This window comes from Scardinius erythrophthalmus (genome assembly GCF_964197995.2).
Source record: "Scardinius erythrophthalmus genome assembly, chromosome: 13".
NCBI lineage: Eukaryota > Metazoa > Chordata > Actinopteri > Cypriniformes > Leuciscidae > Scardinius > Scardinius erythrophthalmus.
The window spans coordinates 24455569-24475954 of record NC_138233.1 but is presented as its reverse complement, the minus strand read 5'-3'; the positions used below and the strand labels follow the sequence as shown (position 1 = coordinate 24475954).

Sequence of the window (20386 nt, the reverse complement as noted above, 5' to 3'; positions counted from 1 at the left end):
CATGGTAATGAAAAGGTGACTCCAGAACCTCTGAAGTAAATACAAAGTGCTTAAAGGATCCCATAAGTTCCAGCAAGAACCTCAAAGATTGTCAATGCTCCTCCAGTAACCCTACTATAGGAAAAAGAGCTTTGAGGCACCAAAATTACATTTTGAAGTTCCTTGAGTATCCAACAGGATACTTGAGGCTCCTTTAGTTTTTACAGTGTACTGTACACGGTAAATTAGTACCGTGAGATGTTTCAAAAAGTGAGGGGACAATATCAACACTGGCAAAAAGTGGTGGGGACATGTCCTACCTGTCCCACATGCAAATTACAATGAAAAATTAAAAAGCCTTTTTTGCATTTTAACACAGGTTGTGTGTATTCATAGGCCTTGTCCTTTTCAAAATCCTGATTAAAGAATAGACAGCTGCTGTCTTTGCCATCCTAACACCTGCTAATGTCATTGAGATGCTCCATGTCTTTGAGATATCCTTTCTCTCTGGCAGCCTTTGAGATGAGACCAATATAAAATATTTTTGACAGGAGACAAACTGGTCATAGAATCTAAAGGCATCATAAACTGCAGATGTGCTATGCATAATTCTCACGCCAAACTTTCAGAACACTCACATAAAAAAATACCTGTCAGCAGCTAATAAAACACTGGAATGTTAGTACATTTTCATCTGCGTTATACCATAAATCTGAAGGTTGGAGGTTTCTCAGCACTGATATGTCAGTATTTTAAAAGTTAAAGATAGTTCACCCAAAAATAAACATTTTGACTTCATTTACTCACCCTCATTCCAATCCAAACCTATGACTTACTTTTTTTATCTGCAGAACACAAAAGATAATAAATAAATATCTTTATTATCAAAAGCAAAATAAATCTCCTTTCACCTCCCACAAAAGAAAGTATTTCAGGTTGGAATAGCATGAGGGTGAGTAAATGATGACAGAATTTTCATTTTAGGTGAACTATCCCTTTAAAGACATGCGTATTAACATGATCTGTGGCAGAACAATGCTGCACACTGGTGGTAGCTTTGAGTTAAAGCACAAAGTAAACAATAAACGATTTTTCCCCTCACTCTTCAATTTCACTTTAAAAAGAATCAACTTATAAAAAGACTAAAAGCACAGACTAAAATATAAAGTCAGTGAAGCAATATAAAAGTAAAGCCAATTTAGGAGATTTCTCAAGACAAAGACAACATGTTTTCTTTAAACATTTGGTTTATTTTGTATTAAGACAGATTATATTTGTAGCGGAAAAAATGTAGGATATAACCTAGGTTTCCCACCAAAATCTATGATCACAAACATAGCCTACGTTGTCGCATAGTTGCATAGATATGAAAATACCTGGATTTGTATAGAGATATTTTAAGAACATAAAATACATCTGTAACAATTATGTAAAAACTCTGAGCTGATGCAGTAATTATAATGCCAAGAAATTAAGATGCACAGAAACTAAAATAATCTAAAAGAGTTAACTTAAAACCATTAGGAATGTTTCAATAAATAAAGTATCACCATAGACAATGCGTAAGCTTAGAATATAAATAGTTCCCAGTATGCATTAAAAGGTTTAAATTCAACAGTATTTCTATTTGTGCTAGAAGCATTTAAGCATTTGGGCTCCAGCATTTAAGCAGCATTTAACAACATACCCTGTTGTAATTCAGCCAATAGGAGGACACAGTGTGTCAGTTCCCTGAGCTTAGTACACGGTATCATTGGATCATCCAGCTGTGTCTCCAGCTCCTTCAGACCTGTTCAACAGGTCAGACGTAATGCCATTAAAACGCTCTACTCTCTACACAAAACAAAAGCGAATTCCTGGCCAATATTTGGCCTCTTTAGCAAAGCCTTTAAAGAAAGAAAGGATGCACATTTTCAAAAGCTACTCTGTGGCTGCACAGTCACAGTGACAAGGCACATCGGCATCTGGTGCTTCTGTAATTGAGGTAAACATCTGGTGACTGGGTGAAAGAGTTCAACTTGCATTCACCCAGACAATTTCTCAGTATATATCAAAGCTTTATGGTCATTTAAGTACCCATAAAGCTGGGTAAATGTCACAAATGAGATTATATATATATATCACACAATTCTGACTGCATAAGCAACAAAACTAGATTGGAAGGAGATAAGGAGTAAATATACAAGCTAGAGCCCGTCTAGCATAAACCATTTATATTCATGAAGAAAGATCAAGCCCTTACTGAACTAGCTACTTAAATTAAGCTAAATGTACTATAAAATGTGTAAATACATAATTTTAAGATAAATGTCATGAGATACAAAATGACCTACATTTAACAAAGTTTGAACTACTAAGATTAAAGGCAAAACAGCACATCTTTTTTTCTTTTCAATAACATTTTTGTTGGAAGATGTGAACAGATGATTGTCAATCCATTTTCAGAACCTTAAAGAAATAGTTCTCAAAAAAAACAAAAACAAAAAGATCAACACTAAAATAAAATGTATTACCTGAAATCTTTTAAATATTATTTAAAAATTAAGCATGTTGTTTTGGACCCTACTGACATTCACGGTTCACATTCACTCAATAAAATAATAATAATAATTATTATTAATCACTGTATGGTCAAAATCACTGTTCAAAATATCTTCTTTTATGTTCCACAGAAGATCACAAAATGTGGGTGAGTAAATGATGACAGAATTGTCCTTTTTGGTGAATCATCCCTTAGTTAAATTCAACTATATAATTCTGAAATCATTTAAGGTTGGCCCACACTAAAAGATTTTTAAAATCTCATCAGATTTTCAGAGACCACAAACATGGCGATAAAAAACAAACAAACATAGATTTAACAGTTTTGTTTCTATAGTGTGTGGAGACACACGATTTGACCAAGAAAGCACACCACATATTAACAGATTCCATTTACAAACAACCAGAGTCTCGACTGTGAACACAGGAAACCTTGCAAAATCTCTCACGGTCAAACGTGACTTTGGAATAAACAAACATGGCGGATGACGACCAAGAAGAAATGGCAATAATAGTGTTTGGACTGCTTTTCGTAGAAAAAAAAGAATAAGGTTTGGATGAAGTTTCAACATATTCAACATGGATATTTACGATCTGAGATCAGCGTGGCCCCGATGTTCTTCTGAGCAGATTCATTCACTCTCTTAACACCTCACTCCACAGGAAAATATGATAAGATAATCTGTAAAACCATCAAGATAATTAGGACTTTAACCTAGGATAGTCGAAAGGGGAGAATTGGGCCCAAAATCTGCCCGATTATCTTTTAGTGTGAGGGTGCCTTTACATATAAATCTCTGTCTTATGCCAAAACAGACAAATATTCAAAGACAACTTTGTTTACAAATCAATACATCACAAATTATTACACAACAGTGTCACAATCACCATTCTTTGACTTCGAGCTTTGGGCATAAGAGATGGCATCACCAACAGTGTGAAACTTTATTTCTTTGGTTCCTTTCTTTGGGTCATAGTAGCCTCCTCTTCGCAAAGAATCAATGACGGAGATGTTGCATTGCGCCAAAAATACATTGACTCCCAGCTCCTTGTAATCCTTGCATACCTCTTTCAAAGCATTGACTCCAGCAGTGTCTAGAAACAGCACAGGACTGCAATCTATGACCAATGCGTGTAAACTGGTGTGCTGTAGCAGATACACATCGGTGGACACATCCATCTCTTGCTTCAGGTCTTCTCCACCTTGTTTCTGATTCCTCTGCTTCTCTAGTTTCCTACGCCTGGTCTTCTCTTTAAGTGGATCCAGTCCCACACTGCGGTACAGTGACTTCTTAAACAGAGTTTGGTTGGCGTAGTAGATGGGAGCCTCGTATCGGAAAACAGCCACTCCTGGTTGGGTCTGAAGGCCCTTGTAAAACCCAATGTCCTCAAAGATCTCACGATCCCCTGCTTGGCCCAGCTGATGGACTTGGGCAGATTGTGTTCGACCTAGCACACAGAACGCAGATACCAGAACTCCAATCAGCAGGCCTAGCTCAGTGTTCACTAGGGCTGACGTAGACATGGTAACCAGCCAGATGATAGTGTCCACTCGATTGGCACGCCACATTTTGGGAATGTCCACAAACTTTCGCAGTGCCCCACGCAGGTTGACGACTATGATGACGGCCAGAACGCATCTGCAGAGTTAAAGAGGACGAAATTAGGAGAAGTATAGTGGAAATACACACAGTTTCAAGATAAAAATGGGACTGGGAGTGAAAACCTGAATACTTTCCAAGGACACTTGTGTGTCTGAAACAACCTCAAATGTTAAGGTCTCAAAATGATTTTGGGTCAATGAAAAAAAAAAAATATATATATATATGTTTTTTTTTTTTTTTACCTTTTCCCCCCTAAAAATGAATTTCCAAATCAGAAAGTAAAAGCACGTTCATCATACTGTAGGTGCAGGACATTCATTTTTTTCCAGCCACTCACCAGTCACTGTGGCTAGTGCTTTTCCAAGTTCACTGGCCACAATTTTGATATCAATACCATGGGGAAAAACCGCCATATAGATTTTTTTAAATATTATTTCATAATTTGGCAGCAGGTATATTAGGCTGCTGTCACTTTAAGACCTGACGCATGGATCCCTTATACTGTTACACATGAGTTTTCCTTCTCATCTGTTTACATTCACTTAAAACATAACTGACTGTTTACGTGAATACTCAACCCAAGACCAGCATTTTGTCATTATTTTGTATGTTTTTGACTGTTTAAGTGCAATAAGCAGTGAAAAAGAATAAAAAAAACAACTCAATTTAGTACTGAGAGGCGGCTTTATTTGCGCGCACTTTGGGTGTGAGCACAAATCTGCGGGAATGCTTAAAATTACGTGCAATACACGCAATCCCACGATGAAATTCAAGGCCTGTAACACCAACAATATTCATCTGGAGCAAATTAAACGGGTGAAGGGGAGGCGGATTTGTGTGTAACTCACTGTCGGAGAGATGAGAGATAGAGAAAGTGCAGCTGGTATTGTGTATCTATTCTGCGGAAAAATAATTTTGAAAGTGTTTCAGATATTTCAGTATCGATATGTATCGAAAAATCAAATTTTCAACAACACTACATTGCACTTAGTTTATCATTTCAGATGCCTTTTTAAAAGACTACAATAAAAAAAAAATTAATATATTATATCTAATGTGACTGCTGAAGTCCACCCACATTTGGAGGGTTGGCGGGTGTTAATGTCAAGCCCTGCAAAGGTGTATTCAAATCACTGTATGAATAATTACATTTTTATTTAATGTTTTTTAATAAATGATTAGATCCTGACTCTTCATACATTGACAATTTATTTATTACCAAGTTCATGCAAGAGAAACTGACATAATTTATACGTACTTCTGCAACGAGTAGAAGAGAGGTGCAATAACAAGCAGGACGAGCAGCAGCACTAGAGCGGTCACCAACCCCGAGACCTGAGTCTGGCAACCTGTGGACTCCTTCACAAGAGTTTTGGTCAAGGCGGCGCTGGTCGTGAAACAACGGAAAAAGGAAGGAATGATATTACAGAACCCAATGGCATACATCTCCTGGTTAGGGTCCACCATATAACCATGCTTCTTGGCAAACATCTCTGACAGAGACACAGTAATGGCGAAACCAACGATGGCAATCGAGAATGCATCAATAGCGATATTGGGTATGAGAGACCAGTTCGGAAGCTGTGGTGGCATGAAGCCCGTGGGAATGTTGCCAGCTACAGCCGAGCCATAAGTTTCCTTGAACTTTCCGAAGTGGGAAGCTAGAGTAGCAGCAATGACCACAAAGAGCTCAAAAGGAATGGGGGCCTTGAGCTTAGCCTTGAAGCGGTTGTTGAGCTCTTTCGTGGGTACAAGTACAAGCAAGCAGATCACACTTGTTATGAGGTCACATATGTTGGTATGACCCAGATTCTTCAGAAGACAGATCCAGGTTTTTATGAGCGAACCCCAGCCTTGGATACGAGGAAGGTGAAGCCCCAGAAAGTACTTCATCTGGGATGTGAGTATGGTGAGAGAGGCGCCAGTCGCGAAACCGCTCAACAGAGAGTCGGAGAGGAAGACTGAGACAAAGCCAACCTGTAAGAGACCCATTAACACCTGCAACCCAAGCAGAGCAAGACATTAATACAATTAGACATTTCAAAAATTTTACAGAAGAAGCTTAACCTTGATAGATGGACCAACCTGGTAGACTCCTGCTGTGAAAGTTAGTGTTGCTCCCACCATGATTGCATAGCAGCTCCGGTCACATATTAGACCAGTGCTGTTGTCCAAATTTCCCATGATGGTCTGATTGGTGTCCGATGTGTATCCTGCCAGAGTAAGTTCTCTGTCAACAACCTGTCCCACCAGAAGGCACAATACCCCAAACATCCCAACAGAGATGTGCCTGGAGGTTCCCAGCAGGGCGTAGATAATGCTGGCAAAGAAGGAAGTATAGAGCCCATAAATAGGGTCTTGTTCTGCCAGTAAAGAGTAAGCGATGGACTGGGGAACCAACAGGATGGCGACGATAAGGCCAGACATGGCATCCCCAATGATCCAGTCTTTGAAGTGATATCGCGGCAGCCATTTTATAATTGGAATGGAGTCTACGAGCAGGGCTTTGACTCGAGCATGACTGCAGGAACACTTTTTTCGCACCTTCCTTTTCAACACCTCCTTCCATGGCACCTTCTCTTTTACACACTCTTCTAAAAGGAAAGGAACATCCAACCCCGTATTAGCATCATCCTCTGCTGAAACGCTATCACAGACCTCTTCAACTGGCATAATGTCCAGAAACTCTTGCTGAAATAGGACACAAAAAGTACATTCATTAATCTTACTCGAAAAGAAAACAGTTTGTATTACATACATAAAAATGTAAAAAGGATCTTAGTAACACTTTTTTTCACATTCATAAAGATAGAGAAAAGAGTGCAGTTTGGTTTTTGGAAATCTTAAGTATGTTTACTAACTTATTATAAGTCCCTATATTATTTTCTTTTTTCCCTTGAAACACAAAACACACATTTTAACCTACATCTGTCAAAATGAGGTTTATTCACCTAATGCACCACACTGGCATGAGGTAGTTGTATGGACTTTTCTTTTTTCTTTTGTTTTGAGGGAGGGGGGAGCATTTGCTGTATAAATGTAAACTAGATGTACCGCATCGCGGTACAAAATATGACCGCCGCTCAGGCCTGCACTGGCTTTCCACAAAAATAAATGACGTGGAGTAATTTGGCTGTATTGCGTGTTTATGTATATACCTAAAAAAAGTAGTAGTATGTGCATGTCTGTCTGTGTGTGTGTGTGTGTGTGTGTCTGTGTGTGTGTGTGTGTGTGTGTATGTATGTGTGCGTACATGTGTGCGCGTGTGTGTTTGTGTGTGTGTGTCTGTGCATGTGGATTTGTATGTGTGTGTATGGGTGTGTGTCTGTGCGTGTGGATGTCAGTGTGTGTGCTAGGCATGTGCCGGTGTCACATTTTCATGCTGCGATTAATTGAGTGATCTTTTATCACGGTGTACGGTATTATCACGATATTTTAATTGCACATGAGAAATAGATGGATTGGGGGGGGGGGGTGTAAAAAATAAAATAAAACTTGCATCACAAGGTGTAATTGTGATTGTCAAAACATTTGGTAAATAAACTGAATTTTATTACGTTTAGTGACAACATGTTACAATGATTACATGGTACAATGACTGGTATACTGTTTGTATTGCTTAACACAAATTTAACGATTTCAATTCAATACTTGGGATTTGATTTAAATCTTGATTCAATATTGACTAATTTTGGATAAATATTAGGAAGGCTTCAGTAGATAGCCCACGTTATTTTTTTCTCATGAAAAAAAAATCTCACATAATGCTATGTAAGCATATAGAGCCCTATCAGCTGATATTATTAAAGGTTACATATAACTAATTAAATCAAATATAATGTGATTTTCATTATAATAACAATTATGTAATGACACAAGTAAAAATATAATAAATATGTAAAAAAAAGTGCAGTGCACATATTTAGCAAAATACTCCTCTTTATCTATTTGTTTTAATCATCTAACATGCTGCTGGTCATTAAATGGTTTAAATGTAACGTTCTGTGACACAATTGTTCTCCTGTTTCATATCATAAGTACCCTGCTCTGTCTTGTTTGACGGTCTTCGTGTCCTCTTTGCTCCGCGATTTTTCTCTGCGTGAGAAAACGGATATGTGGCGTGAGTGTGTGAAGAGTCTCGCGCTGAATGCGTCGAGTTGGCAGCTCTGCTTTTAGAAGCGGGATTGATCCGGATAGATCGGCGGCGGCCATAGACTGTAGGCGGCGGCGTTCCTCCTTCCCTCATGCTGCTTCTCCATGTGAGGACTGTTTACATTAGACTAGAAGTGCGCACTGGCCGCATGCTAATACACGTGGCGATTGTTTACATCAGAGTGCGCACGTGTTTCGCGCAGCATATACGCAGTGTCTGTTTAAGCGGTTGATGGAAATAAGCTATAATGCGCGTTCTAAAAATCTAAATTCGGATCTATTATTTTTCACGGTATTTTGAAGTGCCCGCGATAACAATATCGTGCATATTCATTACCGCGATTTATCGCATTACCGAATACCGGCACAAGTCTAGTGTGTGCATGCTTGCGTTTGTTTGTATTCCTGCATGTGTGTGACAGTATCATCCTAAACCAGCAACCCTTCGCTCAACAGCACCATCTACAGGCCGATGAGTGTACAGTCACTAAATGTGCACATAAATGAATTTATTTTATACCCCCCCATGGATGAAATTCTACGAAACTTAGCAGAGGATACCCCCAGAGGATGTCAAGTTAATCATACACATGAAATATGGTGCAGTTCTGAACATCTCCACTGAAGATAGGGGCGATTAAAGCAGAATAATATTGCATTTTCCTTTTTTTATGGGAGGGGCGCAAATCACAAATGAGTGATTATGGGCTAGGTTGATGTGGGCCCTTAAGAGCAACATACCATAAAAATGTCTTCATCCTCGGTGCCACGGTTCAGGTAGTTATTTAGGAAAAACTGAATTTTTTGGGGTTTGGGGGGGCCCAGCGCGGTGGGGGGGCGGAGTGGCCTCCGGGGACCAAACGAAATTTTTCCGTAGAAGTCTAGTGGGGCTACATGCCCACCAAATTTCATGCTCCCCGGTGTTTCGGTGTCCCTGGTATCGTTGACGAAAAATTTACGGGGGCCCCAGCGCAGGGGGGGAAGTGGCCCCCGGGGACCAAACAAATTTTTTCCGTAAAAGTCTAGTAGACCAACATACCATAAAAATTTCTTCATCCTCGGTGCCACGGTTCAGGTAGTTATTTAGGAAAAACTGCATTTTTTTTTGGGTTTGGGGGGGCCCAGCGCGGGGGGGGGGAGTGGCCCCCGGGGACCAAACGAAATTTTTCCGTAGAAGTGTAGTGGGGCTACATGCCCACCAAATTTCATGTTCCCCAGTGCTTCGGTGTCCCTGGTATCGTTGACGAAAAAATTTACGGGGGCCCCAGCGCGGGGGGGGAAGTGGCCCCCGGGGACCAAACGAAATTTTTCCGTAAAAGTCTAGTAGACCAACATACCATAAAAATTTCTTCATCCTCGGTGCCACGGTTCAGGTAGTTATTTAGGAAAAACTGCATTTTTTTTGGGTTTGGGGGGGCCCAGCGCGGGGGGGGAGTGGCCCCCGGGGACCAAACGAAATTTTTCCTTAGAAGTCTAGTGGGGCTACATGCCCACCAAATTTATGTTCCCCGGTGCTTCGGTGTCCCTGGTATCGTTGACGAAAAATTTACGGGGGCCCCAGCACGGGGGGGGGGGAAGTGGCCCCCGGGGACCAAACGAAATTTTTCCGTAAAAGTCTAGTAGACCAACATACCATAAAAATTTCTTCATCCTCGGTGCCACGGTTCAGGTAGTTATTTAGGAAAAACTGCATTTTTTTGGGGTTTGGGGGGGCCCAGCGCGGGGGGGGAGTGGCCCCTGGGGACCAAACGAAATTTTTCCTTAGAAGTCTAGTGGGGCTACATGCCCACCAAATTTCATGTTCCCCGGTGCTTCGGTGTCCCTGGTATCGTTGACGAAAAATTCAGTAAGGTGACGAAAAAAAAAACAAAAAAAAACTTTGACAATCCCTATATGACCGCTTTCGCTAGCTACGCTAGCGGCGGTCATAATAAATTACTCACTGCTTAAGAAAGAGATTAGAATAATTTAATCAATCAATGTCAGTACCAGCAGACTTTATTATAGAAACATTATTAACACATCTAACACCTTGACTCTCTCAATCCATAAAAAAAAAAAAAAACACATCTTCATCAGAAAAAAACAGATGGCAATTATTATAACTCATTATGACTGAGGAACAAAAATGTACAAAGCATCTGGCACAGTCTTGCTACTTTTCCAACTAAAAGGATTCAAAGTCTATTGAGATCTGCTGGACGTTTGTCCTTATCAGTGAGGCAACATCGGAACTCTGTGATTTGGTTCACGTTATGTCAGAATTCACACAGTAGTAACATATGAGGACCATAAAGGATTAATGATTATATAGACCTTATGCACCAGAGAAACAAGGGCGCCGCCATCTTTGGAAAATTGTCTTTTAACTTCCGTTTTGCGGTCGCTCTGTATATTTATATGGCATTTCTGTCCAGGAGTAATTAGCTTTTTAAGTGGATTTACTTAATGTAAAGTTAACGAAAGTTATCATGAGGACTGTAATGTTTAAAGCAGATGACTTAACAAATGTAAATCGACCGGGAAGATTTTAAAACGAGCCGTTCATTAATAAACACGCAAAACGCTGTGAAAATACAGACCGGAAGTCAAAAGACAATGAGCGCAGCGCTGAAAAGGGGCGGAGCTACATAAGGTTTATAGAGCAGTAAAAACTGTACTTTGGGTGAATTGTGAACTACTTAGCAGTACATAAATGGCATAACATAGTACATAAACTGAGTAACATTAACTATTCAGCTGGACTGTTTTCAATATAGTGGTGTAAATTGAAGAAATGCATATCTTTGCAAGCTCTCTATCACACTTATTATAATATTTGTCATACCTGCTTAACACCAAATAAATTTCCAATGTACTGCAGCTTGCATTCTTCATATGCCTTCTAATGCATACATGTGAAAAAAGGTCATACATCACTGTGTGATAATAATAAATGTTTATTCTGCAGCAAATCAGCATATTAGACTCACTTCTGAAGGATCATGTGACACTGAAGACCGGAGTAATGATGCTGAAAATTCAGCTTTGCCATCACAGAAATAAAATACAAATTTAAAATATATTACAATAGAAAAACAGTTATTTTAAATTGTAAATCTTTTCACAATATTACTGTTTTTAATCAAATAATTAAAGGCTTAGTGCATTCTTACTGAGCACAACATATTGAACAGTAGTGTAAAGATATAATAAAGAATTTACAGAAGAAAAACACAACACGTATTTTATTAAAGTATCTTGGTAACACTATACAATAAGGTTTCATTTGTTATCGTTAGTTAACTACATTAATTAAACTAACAATAAACAATATATTCTTACAGCATTTTTTAACCTTTGTTAATGTTATATTTTGTTATGTAGAGTTATTTAGCCTACAATTATTTGTCTTTGTAGAAATCACATATAGCCTATCCCCGAGTAAAGTGTATAAAGAAACAAGATCATCTTCATGACTCTAACCGGATGTGCCACAGTATTTCCAATTAATACAAATCAGCCCGATCATTAAGTACTTTAAGTCGGGATCAGTAGTTGCTGTGAAGTTGCTGAAGAGGTTCTTAGACTAGAGGAGCAGATAAGAAGGCCTGAATGTCCTAAACCGGGAGAACAACCATGCTCAGAAAATGATGATGCCTCCCTCCAGCACTACAATTAACCTTCCCCAGCTGTTAGAATTACGTCTCATCAAACAGAGTTACACATTGAGAGGGTAGCAGAGGTGACCAAGAGTCTTTTTTTTTTGACTCAACATCTTTGAGTCAGTTTTTCTTTCTTTCCTGACAATGTGGCTAGACTAACCAGGTGAAAATAAACAAGAGATGCTGGCATTGATCAGTCACACATACACACATAATGAAAACTTTAACTCTTTCCCTGCCATTGACAAACTTTCTGTAATTTATGACACAACGCTTCCCCGCCATTAACAGAATTTTCATAGCCTAGAAATCTAGACTAACCCTAGCGGCAGCAAAATGTATTTTGCAGCCAGGGTAGTCTAGCAACTCTCCATTGACTTTCGTGCTGGAAAAACCTAAATTGGGTCAGGCCAATCACGTTGTGTATAGAGTAGGCGGGGCGGGCTTAACATAATGACGAGAGTTGCGACGGTTCCCTGCTACTTGAAAACAAAAAATGGCGGCTGCTGCTGGCGAACAGTCTTTCGAATCGGCTTTGGCCGCGACTCTGGAGGACTTGGAGTTAAGTTTTTCTTTGAGAAAAGAGCAAAGAACGGCACTTAAGTCATTCTTAAAAAAGGAAGATGTGTTCGTAGTTTTGCCGGCCAGATTCAAAAGTTGAATCTATCAACTAACGTTAGCTCCGCTGTTGGGAAAACGCTCTGGTTGGTTGAAGCGCTGTCCTTACAGCCATTTATCCCGCCCCTCGGATTGAGGCGTGTCTATGGTGAGTTGCCAGACCTAACATCTTGATGCGAGTCTGGCTTGCCAGGCTAGAATTCTCCAGCTTTCCGTGTATTCACTGTTATACGGTAGGGGGCGCTATTAAGCATCTTCTGAAAGAGTACTGAATCTCTGGATCAAAACACGTGCGAAAAAGAAGCAGAAACCATTAATAGAAGCATTGCTTATTACATGTAAAATAACATGATCAACAAACATTAAACAGGATAAATCAAAATTGCTTAATGTTACAGAATGAAATGTCGACCCAGGGTGAGGTAGGCTATAGGACTGTGAAGCTTTTGGGGTGTTGATCATAGACAGTATAAGAAGTGGGCAGAGCCATCTCATTGGAACTCAATTGAGACAAGTGAAGCCCATTTTTAGCGAATTTTTAGGACTTCCGTTCCTGACGCGCAGACTCAAACAGAGCTTGACGACGTAGATGTGACGTGAGCAACCCGTCTGTCTTCTAGTAGCTGTGCCAAGAGAAATCTGAATCATTCCCTTCCGAATCTTGCAGAGACGGAGAGTGTGAGTAGGAGCTGTCCATGAGCTTGGAGCAGGAGAAACTTTTGCTAGGTATTCTGATTAATTATTTTGTCATTTTGCCTCCACGTCCCCCCGATTGCCCGCGAGCTTCTCCTCCTGTCCATATGGTAATCTCTCTACTGTGCGACAGAGAGTCGCGTGGTTATGATGCAATCGTTAGCCTACTTTTACAAAAACTGCTTCTACGGGGCCATAACATAAGCTACAAGGTAATGGATCATTTTATACATTGTCGTGTTTCTTTAGAAATAAATAATGGACAAATGGAGTCTTCAAACGCCTCAGATGTAAAGTTGTTCGCTGTCAAAATGACACCAAAATGAATGGGAGTCATTGGGATGCTAATAGCAGGTGAAGTTCTGCTACAAGATGGTGGCAGGCGGCCGGCTTCAACTTCCGGTCGACTTCCTTCCCGCTTGGTGTTGATGGAATCAATCTACTCCATTTATGTTTTGATCATCATTCTGAATCCGATTCAGATTCAGATGTAGTCTCTGACAAAATTACAATTTTCTCAGCTTTTTGTTCAAAATGTTGTTTTTATTAAACTTACCAATATTTAAGTATTGATAAAAAAGAATGCATAAAGCTAGAATAATGTTTTGTTGTTTAAAAGCAGAGACTCTGTTCTTTCTTTTGATATATAGTGCATATTCAGATATTCATACAACAAAATATTCTGGGGGGCCATGACATTTTTGTAAAAAAAAGAAAAAGAAAAAATGCTGGTGCTGGCTGAAAACTGAAAAACTCCTGGCAGGGAAAGAGTTGAGGACAGACACCTTGAGGCACTTGACAAGCTCAATGAGAAAGAAACTTGTGTCTTTTGTTAGCACAGGTTTTGTACTTGGATTGAAAAGCAGGGCCACCTGGAGCGAAGACCAACAACCAATTCAAAACATATCATAGGAACCCTGCTGAGGTTAATCTGCACCAAAACCTCAGTGGGAATATATAAAGCTATCTACCAGACCTCACAAAAGAGTGCTGCAGTGATAGGCTACTGTATTTTTGTAGGCCAACCTAGAAGTTATCGTCACCCTGGTTCCCTCGACAAAAACCCAATAGGATTTTTCTATTGGTTTTTGGATTGTTGAAGAAAACAAGCTGTGAACAACAAGTGCCCTTTTGGTTGCCCTTTGTGGTCCAGTTGGCAGTAAAGTGCGTCACTGTATGATAATGTTCAGTCTGGGGCCACACACACAGGTCATGCTCGTGCATAAAAAAAAAAGAATCATTTGAAAGAATGTGAAACCTAAAAGTCAGATTGAGCGGTTGGCATCACCTTTTACATTACGAATTTACTTTTTAAAAATCACATAGGAACCAAGTGGCATGAATTAGTGAAAGCCTACGGGTACACATGATCTCATCTTAAAGATGCCGTGGAATTCAGATGACATAGCCTTGAATGATCAAAGGAAGTTTAGTTTTATACTAACAGAAAAGCCACGCTGCAGAAACCGTATTTTTACTTTTTTACTGTAAACTTGTTACAAATTAAAAATCTGAATAACTGCATGTACACTGGTGTCGTTTCTCTCGCTCATATGATACTAGTAATCTCAACAAATGATATTAAACATTCAGTCTGCACTCTGCATTGCCTACATATAGATTAGTACAGCGCGACGATAAATATATCAATTCCAAGATCACATCAAGTTTCAGCAAACTTAAACTTCTCGTATAATTGAATGAAATATCATGAAATATATTGATATATGAAAAATAAGTAGCCTATATGAAAGAAACGACGTAATATAACAGAGGTTTGTTTCATGCTCTGTGGTCTAACTTCATGAATGGCACTATTGAAAACAAAACTGCAACGTGTACAACCGACTCATATTAAATCCGCTGACGGAAAAGCTGCACAGATTGTGTTGAAAACTCACCTCAGACCGTCAGCACAACGAGACCGTTTCATTCAGTCATGGTCATCCGAGAGACATTGAATCACTCAAGAGTTTTGTTTGACTACATGTACAGATACTTGTAGTTCAGGATTCCGTGACATATGAAGGCATCAGTTTACAAGTAATATCACGTGGACAGCGAAAAGCCATTACCACTGGTCACGTGACTGCTAATTCCAGGCTGGATCTGAAACCTAAAACACTGTCTTCTCAGTATTCACATAGTTTTCGTAGGTCGACAACACAACCTCACAAAGTTTCTACAGATCCTGTGTCCGGGTTGCGCAAATACTACGGCGAAGGCTTGACTTATGAATATTAATTTTGTGCGCCCAGTAGGTCGAACTCATTGGCCACAAGCAGACATATTCACTGTGCTGTTTGGCTCATGAATATTAATAAGACTAATCGACGTTACAGGAAGGCTGTAACGTCAGCGTTGTCTATTTAATAGTCATAAGTTAAACCCTCGCAATAGTAGCCTATAATTCAGAGGCTACATACTATTTAATTTATTGTCATCCAGGTCTGAATTAGAAATTAATATGATATAATGCCAACTAGGCTATGTTAAACTGCTTTGATTTACCTTATTGTCAGTAGAGATGAATTAGGGGTAAATGTACAAGGGGTCCTAGATGTAGTGGTGTATATCTTCCATTTCATAACATTTCTAATTAACTCATTGTCACATTTCTAAGTTAATTATCTGGTAAGGATTTAGGATTAATGTTCTAATAAAAGTCACTACACTATACAGTTATGACAACATTGTGTTGTCATATGTTGCTGTAACTCATCAAAATAAATTAAGCAATTTCTAACTTTTTTTCATAAGTTATACAAGATTCATCTCAGTCGTTTAAGTCAGTTTAATGTAATTTAAGTTAAAATGACTTAAACATCCAAGTTGATTGTACTTAAAAAAGAAATAAGGCAGCAATTTAGCAACCTGGGTTAGCTGAGAATCTGGAAATGTTGAAAACACTTGTTTTAACAATACATCTGTGTTTCCTTCAACTGACCAATAAAAAATCCTCTGACAAGTGAGGCCTTGTCAGAAGATTGATAAAATCAACCTTATGTCAACAAGACAAAACAAAGTTTGTGAAAGGGGGGACTACTCACATGCAGCTCAAGAAAGAGATTAGAATAAATCAATCCATCAATGTCAGGATCAGCAGACTTTATTATCACTATTACATAATTTACCAATACCTTGACTCCCTCAATTCATTTACAAAAATCCAGCAACTTCTTCATCAGAGAAATCAGATGGCGAATATTATCACTCATTATGGGACAAAAATGTAAGAAGCATCTCTCGCTACTAAAGGATTCAAAGTATATTGAGATCTGCTGAATGTTTGTTCTTATCAGTGAGGCAACGTTGGAACTCTAATTTTATTTAGCTGTGACTGGGTTCATGTTACGTCAACATTCACTCAGTAGCACTTTATGAGGACCATAAAGGATTAGTGATTGCAATTAGCAAATGTACTTTGGTTTTACTGTAAACTACTTAGCAGTACATTATGCCAGGTCTTTGATGATTACACAGTAAACATTCAGGGACGGGGTTGTTAATCAAAGCTTGTGGTTGTCTTACTTTCAGAACTGATTTTATTAATCAAAAAGATCTGATTAACTAACAATCAATACACTGGAATGAGGCTGACAACACACAAACTATCAAAACGTTGAAATCTGTCTGGACATGATTATTTTCATGATTTTATTCTTTTGATTTTGTGTGAAATATGACCCAGATGAGAATCACCTTTGATCCACAGCATGATTACTAAAGTTTTTAACATTTCCTTGACAGATTTGCTGAGCACAATATATTCTATAGGGTAAATGAAACCCTGTGGGTCCGACTCCGAGCATAAGTGTAAGTACTCAACTGTTGTGACGCCACAGGTTTTAATCCATACAGCCTTTAAATTCCACATATACTCGAGGAAATGCAGCCACACACCCCTTGAAGAATCAAAGAGCTGTATGTGTGTGTGTGTGTGTGTGTGTGTGTGTGTGTGTGTGTGTGTGTGTGTGTGTGTGTGTGTGTGTGTGTGTGTGTGTGTGTGTGTGTGTGTGTGTGTGTGTGTGTGTGTGTGTGTGTGTGTGTGTGTTCCTATAGTTCCTATAGGGAGGGGTTTGATGCAGTTCATTGGGTTGTAATCTTTCCATTCCTCAACATTCCTGTGGCAATAACTGTACAATGTTTTAATCAGCATATCATTCTCAAATAATTTTACACAAAAGTACTATATATACAGTGCTATGCATAAGTTTGGACACCCATGCTAAAGTTGACTAAAAAGAGGAATAAAAAATCATCTTTTGGAAATTGATCTTAATGCCTTAATTAAAAAACATTAGGAAAAATCCAACCTTTAAGGACACCAATTTTCTTTGGGAATGAATAATGTATCGTAAATAAATAAATGTTCTTCCTTAAAATACAGGGTGCATAAGTCTGGACACCCCTATGTTAAATTCCCATAGAGGCAGGCAGATTTTTATTTTTAAAGGCCAGTTACTTCATGGATCCAGGATACTAGGCATCCTGATAAAGTTCCCTTGGCCTTTGGAATTAAAATAGCCCCACATCATCACATAGCCTTCACCATACCTAGAGATTGGCATGGAGAACTTTCCATAAGATCATCTCTCAATGCAAATCAAACCAGCTATCAGGCTAACTGAAATAAAACCATACCAATCTCTATGGTGAAGGCTATGTGATGATGTGGGGCTATTATAATTCCAGAGGCCAAGGGAACTTTATCAGGATGCATAGTATTTTCTGGATCCATGAAGTAACTGGCCTTTAAAAATATAAATCTGCCTGCCTCTATGGGAATTTAGGGTGTCCAGACTTATGCACCCTGTATTTTAAGGAAGAACATTTATTTATATATATATATATATTATTTATATATATATATACACACACATACACCATTTATTTGATCAAAATACAGTAAAATCAATAATATTGTTAAATATTTTTATAATATAAAACTATTTTCTGTTATAAGATATTTGAAAATGTCATAAATTATTCCTTCGATGACAAAGCTAAGTTTTCAGCATCATTACTACATCATTACATTTCTTATCAAGCAAACAGAAAATGGCTGATTACTTGTGATGTTGCTCACTATTATATGAATGTTAGTCATTTCAACTGATAGTACCACATTCTCATAAATACAGCTCAATGCAGTCAAATTAACAATCAGCTAACACATAAGGAAGCAGGCGGTGTCATGTAACAGAATGATTCAGTAGCAGGTGAACAATGAACAAAAATCTCCTCTCATGCACTATGTTTACATGGTTACAGGGCTGTGGCAGAATGAAAAAATATGCTGTAATAATTATGTTCATAAAAATTATATTTATTTTTAAAAAGACACATTTAAGTTTCATCAAGTTTTTGAATTTTAAACATTTTTAAATTGTTTCACACATATTATTTGTTTCCATTATGCTCATCTCTAATTTAATCAGGCTGAAACCATCTTTTCAAGTTTATTTTAGTTCAATGTGGACTGGTTGAAATTGATAGCTTTAGCGTAGGTTCTACCAGGAAGACTCTAATGCCACGTATTTCATTCATAACTTGGGCAGAATCCGAATATCGTCCCCTAAACCCTCATTCACTATTCCCTATACGTTAGTCCACTAATACTGTTCACTTGAAGGCTTCAAGTGAACAGTATTAGTGGACTAATGTATAGGGAATAGTGAATGAGGGTTTAGGGGACGATATTCGGATTCTGCCCAAGTTATGAATGAAATACGTGGCATTAGAGTCTTCCTGGTAGAACCTACGAGGAGTGAATGAAAAGGAGTGAGCGAATTCGGAGAGCCGTTGAGCGTACATTGGTTCTACACTCACTATTGCGGTGCAATGGGAGATTGAATGAGTGCACTCAATAATGTCCACTATGGGTTCACACCACTACAAATGGCTGTCCCCTCAAATAATGCCCTTTGCCAATTTCGAATTCAGCTATTCAAATTCAATACTGCAATGTGTACAACCGAGTCATCAAATCTACTGAAGGATAAAACCTGCATATAGATTTACAGTATTACAAACACACCTCTAAATGTTAGATGTTACTGCAATCCTACAATTGCACGCATACACACATCTGGAAGACATTTTTATCCAACTTCTCGTGCATTCAAACTACATTAGTACAGATATTGGCATTGTACCATGCATGACCTTGGTTTTACTTTGACTAACACCCTTACAGGAACTAGAGCCAAGCTACAGGAACTGTCAACAAACCATACATGCAGTGACGTTACCAATGACAAATATGTCAAAGCTTCAGGAACACTAGTGCATACAACAGCTCTTCAATGGACAATATTACGACATTCAAGATAAACAGAAAGCACGTCATTGTTGTGGAACATAAACAATAAAATATTCTGAATAAGAGACACATATACTAATTGTATTTAATGAGGTTTATTTTCTTGCAAGAAACAGTCAGCAGCCATGACAGTGATGGGAGGGCATCCTTGACCCATTGCCAATGATGGTATTTCAACCATATGTGGAACATTCTTAGACTTGTTCATCATCTTTTATCCTCGACAGGAGGCCCTCCTGTCACGTACCAACACCCTTTTAACATTCCAATACAATTCCATATTAAGGATTATGTGTGCTCTTTTACTGTCATATGACGGTCACACTGACACAGATCTTTTTTTTTTTTTTTTTTACATCATAACAGCAGGTGAAGATTCAGGCAAAAATAGCCTATGTTAAAATAGTGAAATCATAGAAAAGTCACCCTAAAATCATTGAAATTCCTCTGTTCACTACTGAAATGCCCTCTTCCTTCCTAATCATCATGAAAGAAAAGCCCTCACTTAACTCTTTGAAAGTATGTGCATACCATTATTCTCCATATCACAGAGTCTGGAATCCACTTTTTAATTAGTCCTAAAACAAAAATTTGTTCCAAACAATCTATCCTGTGGTAAAGTTCATATCTGAGCCCATTATAGAGCCACTACAATGCAATTGAGCAGCAAAGGTGTTCAGGAAACCCATTTAGACATTGCAATTCAAATTTAATGACTCTGGTGTAGAAACACTATCATATCAGATAATCATAATTAGAAAATATAAAGTCATAAACAGTTATAACTGTGACAATGTAAATATAGACGCAATACGGTGAGATGACAACAC

At 38.5% G+C, this 20386-nt stretch overlaps 1 protein-coding gene across 1 annotated transcript; it reads right to left on the bottom strand.

Moving 5' to 3' along the window:
- Positions 1-1216: 1216 nt before the first annotated feature.
- slc26a2 (solute carrier family 26 member 2) lies at positions 1217-15524 on the bottom strand. Its single transcript, XM_081382392.1, has 4 exons — positions 15133-15524; positions 6210-6815; positions 5383-6122; positions 1217-4160 (listed from the first exon to the last, which is right to left on the bottom strand). Exons 2-4 carry the CDS (start codon positions 6795-6797, stop codon positions 3386-3388), a joined length of 2103 nt encoding a protein of 700 aa, XP_081238518.1. The 5' UTR covers positions 6798-6815; positions 15133-15524; the 3' UTR covers positions 1217-3385.
- Positions 15525-20386: the final 4862 nt, after the last annotated feature.

Bases quoted from the DNA above. Each gene is read 5' to 3' on its own strand.
- slc26a2 (XM_081382392.1), bottom strand. From the start codon at position 6,797: ATGCCAGTTGAAGAGGTCTGTGATAGCGTTTCAGCAGAGGATGATGCT. The intron at 6,123-6,209 runs GTTGGTCCATCT...CTTGGGTTGCAG, and splicing joins TCACAGCAGGAGTCTACCAG to GTGTTAATGGGTCTCTTACA. The intron at 4,161-5,382 runs GTACGTATAAAT...TTAACTCTGCAG, and splicing joins CTCTTCTACTCGTTGCAGAA to ATGCGTTCTGGCCGTCATCA.